The 13,701-nt window shown below is 53.1% G+C and overlaps 5 protein-coding genes across 5 annotated transcripts; 3 read left to right on the top strand and 2 right to left on the bottom strand.

Annotated features, from left to right (window-relative positions):
* Positions 1–3,039: 3,039 nt before the first annotated feature.
* On the top strand, positions 3,040–4,194 carry CLUP02_03941 (uncharacterized protein; the record flags this gene model as incomplete). Its single annotated transcript, XM_049282958.1, has 1 exon — positions 3,040–4,194. One exon carries the CDS (start codon positions 3,040–3,042, stop codon positions 4,192–4,194), a length of 1,155 nt encoding a protein of 384 aa, XP_049140101.1.
* Positions 4,195–5,138: 944 nt separating this feature from the next.
* Positions 5,139–5,928, top strand: CLUP02_03940 (uncharacterized protein; the record flags this gene model as incomplete). Its single annotated transcript, XM_049282957.1, has 3 exons — positions 5,139–5,313; positions 5,647–5,749; positions 5,859–5,928. The coding sequence occupies 3 exons, from the start codon at positions 5,139–5,141 to the stop codon at positions 5,926–5,928; spliced, it is 348 nt and encodes a 115-aa protein (XP_049140100.1).
* A 319-nt stretch (positions 5,929–6,247) lies between these two features.
* CLUP02_03939 (uncharacterized protein) lies at positions 6,248–7,935 on the bottom strand (the record flags this gene model as incomplete). The annotated part of the gene is made up of 4 exons (XM_049282956.1): positions 6,248–6,620; positions 6,673–7,537; positions 7,672–7,868; positions 7,892–7,935. The coding sequence occupies 4 exons, from the start codon at positions 7,933–7,935 to the stop codon at positions 6,248–6,250; spliced, it is 1,479 nt and encodes a 492-aa protein (XP_049140099.1).
* Positions 7,936–8,183: 248 nt separating this feature from the next.
* On the top strand, positions 8,184–9,865 carry CLUP02_03938 (uncharacterized protein; the record flags this gene model as incomplete). The annotated part of the gene is made up of 2 exons (XM_049282955.1): positions 8,184–9,140; positions 9,197–9,865. 2 exons carry the CDS (start codon positions 8,184–8,186, stop codon positions 9,863–9,865), a joined length of 1,626 nt encoding a protein of 541 aa, XP_049140098.1.
* A 392-nt stretch (positions 9,866–10,257) lies between these two features.
* Positions 10,258–12,779, bottom strand: CLUP02_03937 (uncharacterized protein; the record flags this gene model as incomplete). The annotated part of the gene is made up of 5 exons (XM_049282954.1): positions 10,258–10,744; positions 10,795–11,754; positions 11,812–12,175; positions 12,260–12,504; positions 12,565–12,779. The coding sequence occupies 5 exons, from the start codon at positions 12,777–12,779 to the stop codon at positions 10,258–10,260; spliced, it is 2,271 nt and encodes a 756-aa protein (XP_049140097.1).
* Between the last annotated feature and the right edge of the window lie 922 nt (positions 12,780–13,701).

Here is a 13,701-nt window from a genome sequence, read left to right as displayed (position 1 = left end):
ACGGCATCCCTTTGGATGGCAAAGTCAGTGGCGACCCTAGGAACCAAGACAGATTTCCCCGTGGCTTGGGAAGTTCTTTTCTTGGAACGACGCTGGAGAACCCGCCGGCAGATGGGAACTGGGGGGGAATTCTGGACCAGTCGAACCGTCTCGCTGGGCGGATGGACAGCCACACCTTTTTTTGTGGTGGCGGCGCTGGAATCTCTGGAGACGGAAGTGTAGATCTCTAGGGTGCAAGCCACTCGATTTTTTTCTCTCACCTATCACCCGGCGTCCAATCAGTGTGCCAGTATTCCGTGTTCTTGTATGGGTGAGTGATCAACAACAGAGAAAAAGTTGGAGGTGAGCTACCCATTCTTCTTGAGATTCCCCAATCTTTTGTATGAGCCCGCCTTGAAAAGTCAACAAATGCTCGGCTGGGCGGCTGGACAACCCTCATTTGAGTGTGTCGTAGTTTCGGTTGTCGGAACGGCATGTGCAAGGCAAATCGGTTGACATGCCAAAGTCGGTGAGGTGGTACGAAGATGTGAGGCGACAGGAAAAAAGATGCAGAGTCAGCCGCAATCGCTATGCACTACGAGTCAGCCAGCCAGCCTCTGGTCAACCTTCTCAGCAACAACTCTTCGATGCGACTTTCTGGCCGAGGTGTTGTTGTCGGTTTGTGGTTGCGAGGTGAACCATTCAGCAGGTGTGCCAGAGAGATCTGCACACCGCTTGGGTAATACTGGAGCCCCGCGCGTTGCAGGTTTTCCAAGTCAGAAATGGCCGTGGCAGGAGAGTTGCAAGTTGCATATTCATTTGTTTACATCACTCGAATGGTGGGTGAAGATGGAAATAAAACAAGAGGTCGACTTGGCTACCGACCTCATGAGTATCCAGTCTGCTTGGCGAGTTCGGATGTATCTGTACAGAAGATCTGTACAGAGCGTGAGAGTACATCTTGCATGTTCTCCATCAAAACGGATCCTCACAGAATCCAACGTTCCTGTGGTGTAGATACGTCATTGGGCCGCAGAGAAACATTTCCATCTTTCAACTTCTCACGCACGGATCGTCCTCGCGCGGTACAACGGCACCGAAAGCGAAAAGGGACGGGAAGTCTGTCCTGGACCAGGGTGGTTTTTTTGCAGAAAGTATCAAGCAATTAAGCAGTAAGCAGCGTGAAGCACAGGACAAGATGGTTTGTGCGATTGGGCAGAAGATCTCGGGTTGCGGCTGCGACTGCGCAACTCACTCTGTCGCGCAATGCATCCCCATGCTTTTGAGCGTGGTGATGGCGTGCCGTGGAGGGAATAACGTGGCTCCAAGAGCGCAGAGAGCGTGTGAGAGGTAAGGGAGGCCCCCCAACACTCGACCAAGCCAAAGTCAGGGGCTTCCCTCCCCAGAGGTTTGGGAGGCGTGAGACTGAGACGTTCGGGCGACCATTGCGACTGTCCATTCTGTCGTTCTCTTTTCTCCTTCGGCCTGGGACTTGTCTCAAGTCCGTGGAGTAAGGTAGGCCCTCAACTTCTAGATTGTACCACCAAGAAATACACTAGTTGGATGGGCGGGAACCAGCAGAGTGGGAAAGATGGTGACAAGTAAAGGTGACACGACACGCACGCACACCACCTCTTGACACTGGTGTAAGTGAGAAATGGTCGCTGATGGCCCCACGCTACCTTAATTCCTAGCTCCGTCTCGGGCTTACTACGCAACAGCTAAAGCACCTAGAGCACTCTGGATGAGGCCGCGCCCATTCCTTTGTACAGAGTACAGTACCTAGAGACTCGCAGAGTTCCGGCCTGGGTCTGCATGTAACGGGCATTGCTGGGGGAAAGGCTCTTATTGGCGAAATCAGGTGAGGGGATGAAGGGGAGGATGAGGGAATGGGAGTTCAATGGTGAAATGTGCTCGGTGGTGGGTAAAACATCACGCATCACCCCCTTTGCGTCTTGCTGCACGTCTTTGCTGACGGACTTGGGCCTGATGCACAATTCGGAGAGGGAGGCTGTGTAAGTCTGAGAGGTGAGATGTACGTGTACATTTGGCAGTGCAAACCAGTTGTTCATGGCAGATATAGTGTATCCAGACCCGAAAACACACGACGCAAGCATAGTCGAAGTGAATGAAAAACCACCGTGGTTAGTGTTGGATTCTTCTTGGTGGTTTCCATCGCTCTTCTCTTGCAATTCTCGTATGTACGTACACTCACTATTCCATTGGGTACAAGGGGGTGAAGAGCGACTGGAGAAAAAAAAGTACGAGTACAACCGCGACTGCGCCATGCCGCCATGTAGCCCGCCCACACGCCCGGAGCCCCACCGGGAAACGGGGGACGGACTGGGGGCCGCGCAACCAACAGGGTCCAAGTCTCCCAGACTCTCTGCCAGAATGCCGCACCTCCTTCTTCAGCTTCGGTCTTGTCTGATATTTCTCCAGCCCCATCGGGGCTACGTAAGGTATGGGTACAAGCAACAGGTATCCGTACCTAGGTATGGATTCCGAATGGGGGACAAGGAAACATCCCAAAGTGCTCCTTGGCCTGGCCTTGCGAGGATCCTCCCTTCATGTGTCCAACATATTAAGAACTGGGGATCCGGCACCATCCTTTCCTTTGGCCTCCACGCTTACTACTAATACACCAAGTGACACTACGAATACGCTACCTCTGCCTCGCCTTACATCAGACCCTCGAGGATTTTGCCTGTCTTGGATCTACCTTTATCCTACCTTGTCCGGTAACATCCCGTCTCTCGTTGCCCTGCCCATCTCAACCTCCTCGCTACTCCAGTCTCCGCCATTTTCGACTGCCTCCCGTCACATCTCTCTCTTCCTCTGCCTCAACTCCGACCTCGCGGGCTTTCCTGCTTTCTTGCAACTAGAGCCAGCCTCCTCATAGTTGCAGAGCAAGATCCTCGACCGACGATCACTGGTTTCGACGTTTATTTAGTCGACCATCTCCCGCTTTCGTCGTTTCCCGCATCCGAGATTTTTGGGTTCAGTCTTACACGGACAACACCAACAAATTATACACACTCGAACACATCAACGATCAACATGGTCTTCTCACTCCGCAAGGCCTTCGCGGCCATCCTCGCCACTACCGCAACAGTCTACGCCCTCCCCTCAGACTCCTCATCGTCAACAGAATCAACCGTAAACACAACCACCCTTGCCGCCACCTCCTCAAACTCAACAGTCTGCAACAACTCCCCATCCCTCTGCAGCCGCAAGTACAACAACATCACCCACATGGGCGCCCACGACAGCGCCTTCCTCCGCGATGCCAGCACCTCGAACTCCATCGCCGGCAACCAGTACTACAACGCCACCGTCGCCCTCAACTCGGGTCTGCGCCTGCTCCAGGCCCAGGTCCACCTCGTCAACGGCACCTCGGGCAGCGTCCTCCAGCTCTGCCACACCACATGCAGCCTGCTCGACGCCGGCACCCTCGAGAACTGGCTCTCCGCCATCAAGGACTGGATGGACAAGCACACCGACGACGTCGTCACCATCCTCCTCGTCAACTCGGACAACCAGGCCGCCTCAGCCTTTGGAAAAGTCTTTGAGTCCTCGGGCATCTCCAAGTACGGCTACAAGCCCTCCACCTCCTCCGCGACCTCGAGCTGGCCCACGCTCCAGACCATGATCGACGCAGACACCCGCCTCGTCACCTTTGTCGCCTCCATCACCGCCGACACGGACTACCCCTACCTCCTCCCGGAATTTTCCTACGTCTTCGAGACGGCCTACGAGGTCACCTCCGCCGCCGGCTTCAACTGCACAATCGACCGGCCCTCTACCTACTCCACCGCCGCTGCCGCCGTCTCGGCCAACATGCTGCCCCTCATGAACCACTTCCAGTACCAGACCCTCGCCACCGACATCCTCATCCCGGATGTCAGCGACATTGACACGACCAACTCGGCCTCCACCAGCACGGCGGGCAACCTCGGCCTCCACGCGCAGACGTGCAAGAGCCAGTGGGGTACCAAACCCGTCTTCGTCTTGGTGGACTTCTTCAACAAGGGCCCGGCCATTGACGCCGCCGACAACCTCAACGGGCTCTCTTCGTCCGACATCTCTGGCCGCAGCAGCAGTAACAGCGCCACCGCGAGCTCGAGCAGCGGCAAGTCTGCTGGTAGAGCACCCGGTGGTATGGAGACTGGCGCGCTCGTCGCGTTTCTCGCCGCCGCTGTGTTCTTGTTTTAAGGGGTCGTCTGTTTCTGAAAGTCCGGTCTCTCAGGGTCCGAGCCAAAGAAGGATGTGACACTTTTCATGCGACAATCTCATGAAAAAGAGTGTCTGTGTGTGTACGCTCAAAGGGACATATCTCGGATGAACACTATGATTCCCACCTGTTTTTTTTTCCCCTTTCACCTCTTTTTTTCCTTCTTTTTTTTCAAACAAAAAGATGCATAGCGACGGCGTTCTATCATGAGCCGAAATCATCGGCAGAAACGACTTTTTCCTGCTTTTTTTTCACAGCTTTGTTCATGTACAACCCGGGGAAAACACCCCGCGAGTTTTGTTTGGAAGAGAGCCCTTTGGGACATAGGGCAACACTACTGAGGTAGATAGATACCGGGCATTGGGCGGAATCATGCTCATATCAATATGAAAACCAACTTCATGAAACAAATCACAAATGGCCAGTGTTCTGAATGAGCGAGAATGAGCTGAGGTTGTCGGCTTATAAGTGATGGGGAGGAAAAACTCATTAGGAAGGTAGCAAGGACCCCTCGTATACGGTTAGGAACGGACCACCCCCACCCCTCATTGCATCATTGGGAAAGGTACTCTGCACGACGACGGCATCTCAAAGTCAACGACATATGAACTTGTCTAGTAAATCTACGGTTTATCCATGAGATCCGTCGTGATACCTATGTCAGTACCTCTCGTTTCCTGAATTCAGACTTTGCATGAAAGTCGAGCCTCACCCTTCACCCAAAAACCGACCTCACAGCTCTCGACCTTCAACACGCCACACAACCTCAGTAACCTAGAGCCGAAGTCGCGCAAATCTAACCCCACCACATACCACTCACTCAAACCCAACATCACCAAAACTTCAACTCTCTCACATACATTGTCTCTCTCTCTCTCTCTTTCTCACACTCACACACACACAACACCACACAACACAACGAAAAATGTCGAGCGAAGACTACTCCAACATCCCCACCCCCGAAGCCGCCTACGCAGACTTCTGCCTCATCCCCGTCGGCACAGGCAGCGTCTCCGTCGCCAACGAGGTCGCCCAGGTCCAGCGCCTGCTCAAGGCGAGCGGGCTCAAGCACACCATGCACTCGGCCGGCACCACCGTCGGTACGTCGTTTTTTTTTTCGGACTCTTTATCTACCTAACCCTCTTCCCTCGCACTTCCCCTCTTAGCTTTTGAACTATCGTGTTGCGCGAGGGAGTGGAAAGCTCATGAGATTCGTCGCCCCCCCCCCCCCCCCCCCCCCCCCCCCCCCCCCCCCCCCCCCCCCCCCCCCCCCTCCCCCCCCCCCCTCCACCCCCCTCCCATCCCCCCCCCCCCCCCCCCCCCCCCCGCCCCCCCCCCCCCCCCCCCCCCCCTTCTGCTTCGGTACGGGATTCAACTACATCAAGAGCCATACAGGACACTGCTGACACGCATGATCCGTTCCTCCTCCGCAGAGGGAAGCTGGGACGACGTCTTCCGCGTCATCGGACAAGCGCACTCTCTCGTCCACCAGAGCGGCGTCGTGCGGATCCAGTCTTCGATGCGCGTCGGCTCGAGGTTCGTCTACCTGAAATGAAATTTTTACTTCACACGACAAAAGAACGCAAAAAGTCGTTGTGTGGATGAATGTTTGAGTGGCTGATGATGGTTATTCTCCCTTGCGCAGAACGGACAAGAAGCAGTCTGCCGCCGACAAGGTGGCGCGGGTGGAGGGCATCCTGGCGCAAGACAAGTAACTGTTGTTCTTGTCTCTGAAAAGATGTGTTGGTGGTATGAGATGGGTCGCGGTGCATGCACAAGACAGAAAGGTTGACAGCTTATTAGGTTATGATTTGACACGAGATATACTATTTGATTTACCCCGCCGCCGTCGCCGCCTTTCGTGATGGTACATGTATACATCTCAGCCTTCGTAGATTGTAATATTGACACCGCCGACCCTCCTTGGACCCCCTAGACCGCCCTCGGCCTTTTTCCCCTCCAGTTTAAAAGACATTGATGAAGGGTAGCAACTTTTTAAGAGCTTCCGCCAAGGGAAGCATTTCAAACACTGCTTTAACCACGCATGGTCTGCTTCTTCATGCTCTTCTTGAGGTCGCGCTCACGCTCCCTCTCGAGGTACTTCTTCTGGGCCTTGGCGTCCAGAGCGCTGAGCTCAGCGTCACGCTTAGCCTTCTTCTGCTTCTCGCGCTCGAGGGTGCGCTCCTCGGCCTTCTCAGCCTCGGCAGCCTTCTTGAGCTGGGCAATGGTCTCCTCGCGCACGCTGCGGACCTTGCGCAGGACCTCGGGGCGGAAGTGCGCACCCGAGACGAGGGCGTCGGGGATACGGACAAAGTATTCGAAGAGGGGCAACAGGGATTCGTAGTTGTTGCTCGAGGGGATGCGGTAGCGGAGGAAGACGCGCTTGCGGGGGGTGGTCTCCTCGATGCTATTACACTGTTAGTAATGAACATGAATCACAAATTGCGGTTGAAACTCACGTGCTGGGGCGCTCAATGGGCTGGTCAGAGACGATAAGGTAGTCAAACGCGTCGCCGGCAGCCTCAACGGCCTTGACGAGCTCAGGGGTCAACAGTTGCTCGGTGATCTCGGCGCTCTCGCTCATGACGGTAACCCAGTTGGGAAGCTTGGCATTGTCCTTGGTGAAGGTGATGGAGACATCGTAGCGATCGTCGCGAACCTGCTTCATGCGCTCCTTGGAGACGATGGCCCAGGCAAAGTTATCGTACGTGCTCTTATTCTCCTTGCTGCGCAGCTCGTGGGTGCCGGGGATCGCGGGGACAGTGAGGCTCTCCTTGCCGTCAAAGGGGTAGATGACAGCTTCGACAGAGTCGTGGGGGGCCTCAACAGTATCCATGAAGAAGCTGGTGACGGCCTCGATGATGCTGAGGAACGGGTTGAAGCGCTTGGTCAGCGTCAACTTGACGTCCATGAAGGCGACATTCTGGCGACCGGTTCCGTAGCTGGCAAACTCAAAGAGAGACTTCTCGCGCAGCAGACCCGTAGGGTCCTTGGGGTCGGTGTCGGTCGTGGAACGCGGGGAGAAGCCGACGGAGGCGAACTCGGACTTGAGCACCGGCGCGTGGGCGGTGGCCCAGGACTTGGCCTTCTTGCGGTTGAGGCGCGAGCCAATGATGTGCAGGAGAAAGATGACGGCGCTGACGGCGAGGATGGCGCCCTCGAGCTTGAACTCGCTGAGGGAGTGGCGCTCGTGGATGTTGTACCACTTCGTGAAGGGACGTCCCGTGGCCTCGGGCGCGCCGCCGAGCATCGTGCTGCCAGGCGCAGCCGTGAAGGCGCTGGGCACCGGCGACGGATCAGCAGCACCGGCGAAGTCTGCAAAGTCTATACGCGAGAGATAATTGCGTCAGTATAATGAGGTTGTGGATTTTGTGGGTGCTGAGGGGAAACTGGAAGCTTTGACGGCACGGGGGGTTCGGTTTAGGGGGCAGGGGAATTGAGTCTCGAGAGTAGCATACCGGAATCACCGCTAGGAATTGGGGATGCAGAGGGCTTGGAGCCTCCAAAGAGGCCGTTGAGGATGGCGGCCATGATCGCGGTCGGAGGAGGGATGGCTGGCTGCGGTGGTGTCGAGATCCAAGACTGCAGACAGTGAAGCTGCGTACTTGTGAGGAGGTATCGCCAACCAGAAGGCGAAATTAGGCCAGTCGTCAAGCTGTCGTCAGCCAGTCACATCACTTTCCTGGGAGCTGGGGCACAGTGACGTTTCTCCACTTATTCATCTGAATGCGGTCGACCGTCGTAGAACCCAGCAGCGTGGGTTCAGTGTCTCGTGCCCGGCCCGGGGGACCTTTAGCGGCTCCGGGGTAACGTTTTTCCGCTCAAGCTCTGGTTGTCTGGACGACGTGCCCGGGATGTCAATAGTGACCAACGTCAGTCACAGAGACACCATGCAATCAAGCGTCAAAAGTAGTAGCACTCAACTCAACAAATCAACCCCGTATGGACTCAAGAAGAAGAAGAAGACAAAATGGTGCGAACAACAGCAGCTCGTACTTACGGAAAGACCTCAACAAAGGCAAAAGCAAGACGACTGTTTACTGAACTTCCACAAACCCCAGTTCGGAAACCTGATGCGACGGTCACGCTGGACTCCGAAGATGACTCCATCATCAAGATTACCGAGGACCTGGAAGCCCTTGGGGTCAATTTGGATTCCTATTCCTCGGAAGATGAGCTATCAAGAGACTTCAGCGAGGTTGTTGTGGCATCTCCACCGACACCTCAAAAACCGGAAACTTCCCCACGGGCGGTGAAACAAACCCCAAGGACCGCGAAAACCACGAGAAGGATAGCTAAGGGGTCACTTCCTACACCCGTATCAAAGGCTGAAACGCCCAAGGTCAAAGCCCCGGAAGTGTCAGTAGAGCCTCACCCTGAATATCGCATTCTTACCTGGGAGGATGTTTGCCCACCCGGAGACACGATCGAGAAGATCGCCGAGGCTTCCTATGCAGAAGTTTACCGCGTTCGAAATGAGCGTGGCACAAGCATAATCAAGTGCATCCGTCTCGAGTCGCCCATCAAGGCACAAACTAAGGCCCAGGAGCGTTCTGGACTGGTTGACGAAGAGCCGCATTCAGAAGACGATATGCGTGGTGAACTGAGCATATCCGAGTGGCTCGCCGACATTCCTGGTTTCGTCATTTATAAGGAGCGGTACCTTGTGAAAGGGAAGGCCCCAAAGTGCTTGCTTGAAACGCACCAAAGCTTTCATCGGAAGATGAAGCGTAAGGATCCGGACAGGCTGCAGTTCTACCCAAGCCCGAGTCGTTATCTTGACGAGACCACTTTCTTGGTGGTAGAGCTGGGTGATGCAGGAACCGCACTCGAAGACTTCGAGCTCACGGACTCCGGTCAGCTGTGGGATATCTTCTTTCATGTGGCAATTGCACTGGCTAGGGCGGAAGATCTAGCTTGCTTTGAGGTACGTTAGCACACTACTGAGGCGATTGGCAGAACAACGTGAGCTAACAAGACCAGCATCGCGACCTGCACGAGGGCAACCTTTGCATACGGAGATCAGAAGACCCACAAACGCGGAATTCAAAGAAAGCAGGGCCATACTTTGGCTACTCTGGCCTTGACATTACGATTCTTGACTATGGTCTCTCCCGTGCCGAGGACCTTGAATTACAGGAATCTGAGCCTATTGCGCTCGACCTTGAGAAGGACCTCAGCATCTTCACCAGCACCCACGCCCCACAATGCAAGGTTTACCGCCAAATGCGATCCTTTCTTATACGCGGCGAGCGCGGGCATCTGCCACCGTCCGCCCACAAATCACCTTACTGCAAGGGGGTAGATGGCGAACCTCTATCATGGGACGTATTTGTGCCGTACACCAACGTCTTGTGGCTGGCATATCTCTACCAGTACATGATTAAGGGGTTCCAGGGCGACAAGAAGGACCTCGCAGCATTCAAGAAGGTCACGAAAGAGCTGTGGAAATACCTCGATCCCGATGCCAAGGCTGGAACGCCGGCATTTGGAACTTCTGCCGAGGTTGTGAGGTTCGCGGTGGAAGCCGGCTGGATAGACGAGTCACAGCTGATGGGTGACATTGAAGAGGACAGGGAGGAGAGCATCATTCTTTCCAGAGAGGAGGTGCAGGAAATGGGTCTGCGACGATCACCGAGAAAGCTGCGGTGATCTTGAAGAGTGTTGGGTACGAGCTTGGTTTGAATTTACGGCGCATTGCATACCAAGGGGCATCAGGGGCTGGAGCATTGCATATGGGCACTAGGCGAAATGGCGGGTACAAGGTGCATGCATAGATGATTGCAAATACCCAATTGATATTCTTCGACAAATCATTCAGTGATGCGAAGCGAATGTGGATTTGCTTAAAGAGCCCATCCCCCAAATTCAAAGAAGGTCTACAGTCAAACAGTCCAACCTACATATTCCTAACAAGACTTCAACGGTACGTTCGTGTAGTTAAACAGTCCGTCGGAACTAGTCCCATCTCCCAAACAACCACCTTAGCTGACACTTTCTCCTTCCTACTTTTTTTTGCTTCTCGGTGCTTCGTACTCTGCTCGTCACGCTCGCATACTCGTAAAAATTCGACCAAGAAAACGCTTCTTGGGAATGGCATGTTCTTCCGCGGATACCTCTTGGGTACTATATTTGCCTGAAGGAGAAGATGGCCCTTCGGGGTCACCAGCAAGCTCAAATTCGTTCCCTCGAAGCGTGACTTGCAATTTCTTCGAAGTCTTCTGAAGAATAGCTGCCGGCTGGAGACCATCGCTTAAGGCTTCGCGGCACTCATTACTGAGGACGACAAGGCTTGCCAAAGCCGAATCCTTTACGTCGGCCGGGATGTAGACATTCTCCGGTCCTCGTTTTCGATATGCCGCACTCTGGGCAGCAATTATGATGGTAAGTAAGAGTGTCGCTGCAGTAATCTCGACGGCGAGGAAAGAAACCCAACCCCAACTTATATGGACAAATGACACCTCCTTTAGAGGGGTTCCCTCGATAACGACCACGCCTGGTCTCTCATCTTGGTGATGAGTGGTTCGTAGTCTGTCAAACTTGGTCAGATAAGTTGTATAAAGACAAGGAAAAGAACTTACGCAGATGAAATGCTAGTAGCCATATTTGTGAGAAAGTTGCCGAGATAGATCGCTCGCTGTGTGGAGTTGAAGATAGTCTGGTTGGTGTAGAGCACATCATCGAGCCAGGCCAGGGCAAAGTTACCAACCCAAAAGAAGCCATCTGATTCAAGGTGCGCAAGGCTCAATTCTGCTTCTCCTTGCAGCACCCAGGATAAACCCTCGACCATACACCACATGGACGCGTATGAGGCGCTAAACCTCCTTGTTCCAGCATTCGGGGGTGTGATTTGAGCAACCAAGCCGTCTGTTTCTTTCGCCAGTCCGCACATACGATTTCCTTCCTCCGAAACTATACACTTGGGACCCATGATGATTCCTTTGCTTGGGTCATCTATTTGCGATATAGTATTGGTTATCGTGGTCTGTTCAACCCCCTTATGAACCTTTGTTTCGAATGTCTGAACGCAGAGATGGAACATGACCTCGACTGCCTCGTATTTAAAGTCCGTAATCGAGTAGTACATATCTTCGGCACCGTCTGGCTGACTCGGAAGATGCAAGATTTTGTCAGGCCGTAGCGGAGAAGTGTAGATGAAGAAGTACGAGCTGTTTCTGGTTTTGAGAAGCCTTGTTCTGTTTGAGAAGCCGAAGGTATCGGACCCCTCAAGCAAGTCGCCTTTGAGAACTAATGAGCTTTGGTGCAAGAGCCCATATTTGCTCGACAGGCTGATGTTCCATGTCTTTCGACCGAGAGTCAGTCTCCCATTACCGCCCGCGATCAAGTCCGACGTCAAGTTACTTATCGGCTCAACGCGAAGTTTAGAAGTTATGTTGGCAATGTCAACACAAACACCAAGTGACTGATATGGTTCAAAGTCGCAATTTCCTGTAAAGCACACAGATTTCTGTGGGGGTGCCGGTACTTCGAAACTTGCAGTATCCGGCATAGTAGCCTTCACTGACGCTTCTCGAGCCACCCTTCTCAGTCTGCGCTCGTCCAGGCTGATTTAATCGATGGTAAAAATCCTGACCGACTCTCCAGGTGCTGGATCATCTCGTTGACGGTAGTTGATAGCCAATTGAGTTACTGGGGAGGAAAGAATGCTGACGATCATCAAGATAGCGCCAAGAGCGACTGTGTGCTTGAAACGCACCCGAAATAGCATTTTCATAGAACCCGACCAGCCCCTACTTGCCTGATCAAAGACATGAAAATCATGCAAGGGTCTTGATTTCAAGAACCAGGTGAACTTCGATTGGCTCAAAGCAGTCGATACTGGTAGCATGAAGGCTCCTTTAGCCAACGTTGTGAAGAGGGCGATAACTGTGTTAAGCGTGATCTTGGAACGCGAACTTGGCAACGATTGATCGTCATAAATAGCGAGAAAGACGATAATAGCTGCAGTGATAAATGATGGTCATCAGACAACGACATTCCCGGATGAATTCTGGATGGCTTGTGCTTAGCCACGCATTTGCTTACCGATCAATAAGGCGATGCTGGCCATGAGGCAAAGGATCTCTTTCCACCAGACTTTCCAGAACGGAGCATACACTATCAGTGACATTGGGTGATGAAGTTTGCTTTTTGAGCCAGCGCTATCGCACAAGGGTTGCTCCGAGCAGACGAGCTGCTCCTGTCTAAGAATAGAGGCGTCTTCGATCACAGCCTCTTGTACCGTGAGGGAAGCTGGCATACTCTCAGCTATCGTCTCTCGCTCAGTTTCGCTATTGCGTGTTAGTAGAAGTGAGTCTCTGGTCTTTTGCTGAGGCTAGACATCGGAGGACATAGTCGAAGGGGATGGCAAGACGTTTGCCTGGTGGGAATCGCTCTCATTGTGGTAAAACGGTTGCGCCGGTATGTCCTGGTGCAAGCTATCTTGACCGGGCGGTTGGATCTGGGGAGCCTCGATGACATCTTCAGGACTTGAGCCTGTATGCTCTTGCTGGTAAGAGTCTTGTTGGTTTCTTAGCTGAAACACTGGTGGGTTTTGACCTGACATTGTACTAGAAAAATGGCAAGAGAAGTTATTCTGTAGCCTCCGAAAATTGAAAAGCAATCAACAAGCTAGGGGGAAACAGGCTCCCTTTTGTCTATTAATTACTTCGTTCAGGCTCACTATGATTCCCCAGGTTCAAATCTGTGTGTTACACGTGGAAGCAAGTTTGGGCGCAGCAAAACCGGATCGTAAACCTCCAGCCTACTAGACTGACTTGGAATTGGGTTTCACCGATTACGTGCAAGTGTACAAGAGTAATATCGGATTCACTCTTGTGATGGTATAATATGAAGACGACTCTTGTGCGAATGAGATTAACCATAGCATCGTTCAAGAGCAACTTACGGGAGTGACCGAGTAACCCCCACAACAAACAAAGTCTACGCCACACCGCTGATCTATCACGGGCTGATTGGAATTCCTCATGATTATGGAGGTGAGTCTTGTACATCATATGGCTGTACGCTGCCTACTGGCGGGACACGAGTGAAGCTGAACTTTGCCTACGAGTAAGGGGGTGACGCTGCACGAATACACATTCCGTACAGCCTCAAAACGCTATGAGTAGTGTGGCATTGACCATGGGCTCAGAGCTGTGTTCTTACACTATGGCTTTAAAGCAGAGTGTTTGAGTGAAGCTACTCTTCGCTCGATCCGAGGTAGATACAGCAGTAAGTAGACGTTGAAGTTGTCCGAGACACACTCTTCATTGTTGGATCCTGCAATGAGAGAGCAGTACGGCCAATGAACATATCCTTCTCAAGGTAGGTACCTTGAGCATCATGACAGCAACCACTCAATATTCATTCAGCTGCACAGGAGCAACCGATTTGTCCTTCACCACACAAAAGATGGCTTTCGGATATTTAAGAACCTTAAACCAGGGACGGGCCGCGACCGAGACTTACACACACAGAGCTCGAGA

Source organism: Colletotrichum lupini, chromosome 2 (genome assembly GCF_023278565.1).
Source record: "Colletotrichum lupini chromosome 2, complete sequence".
NCBI lineage: Eukaryota > Fungi > Ascomycota > Sordariomycetes > Glomerellales > Glomerellaceae > Colletotrichum > Colletotrichum lupini.
Note: the sequence above shows the minus strand (reverse complement) of the source record. Positions and strands in the feature narration are given on the sequence as shown.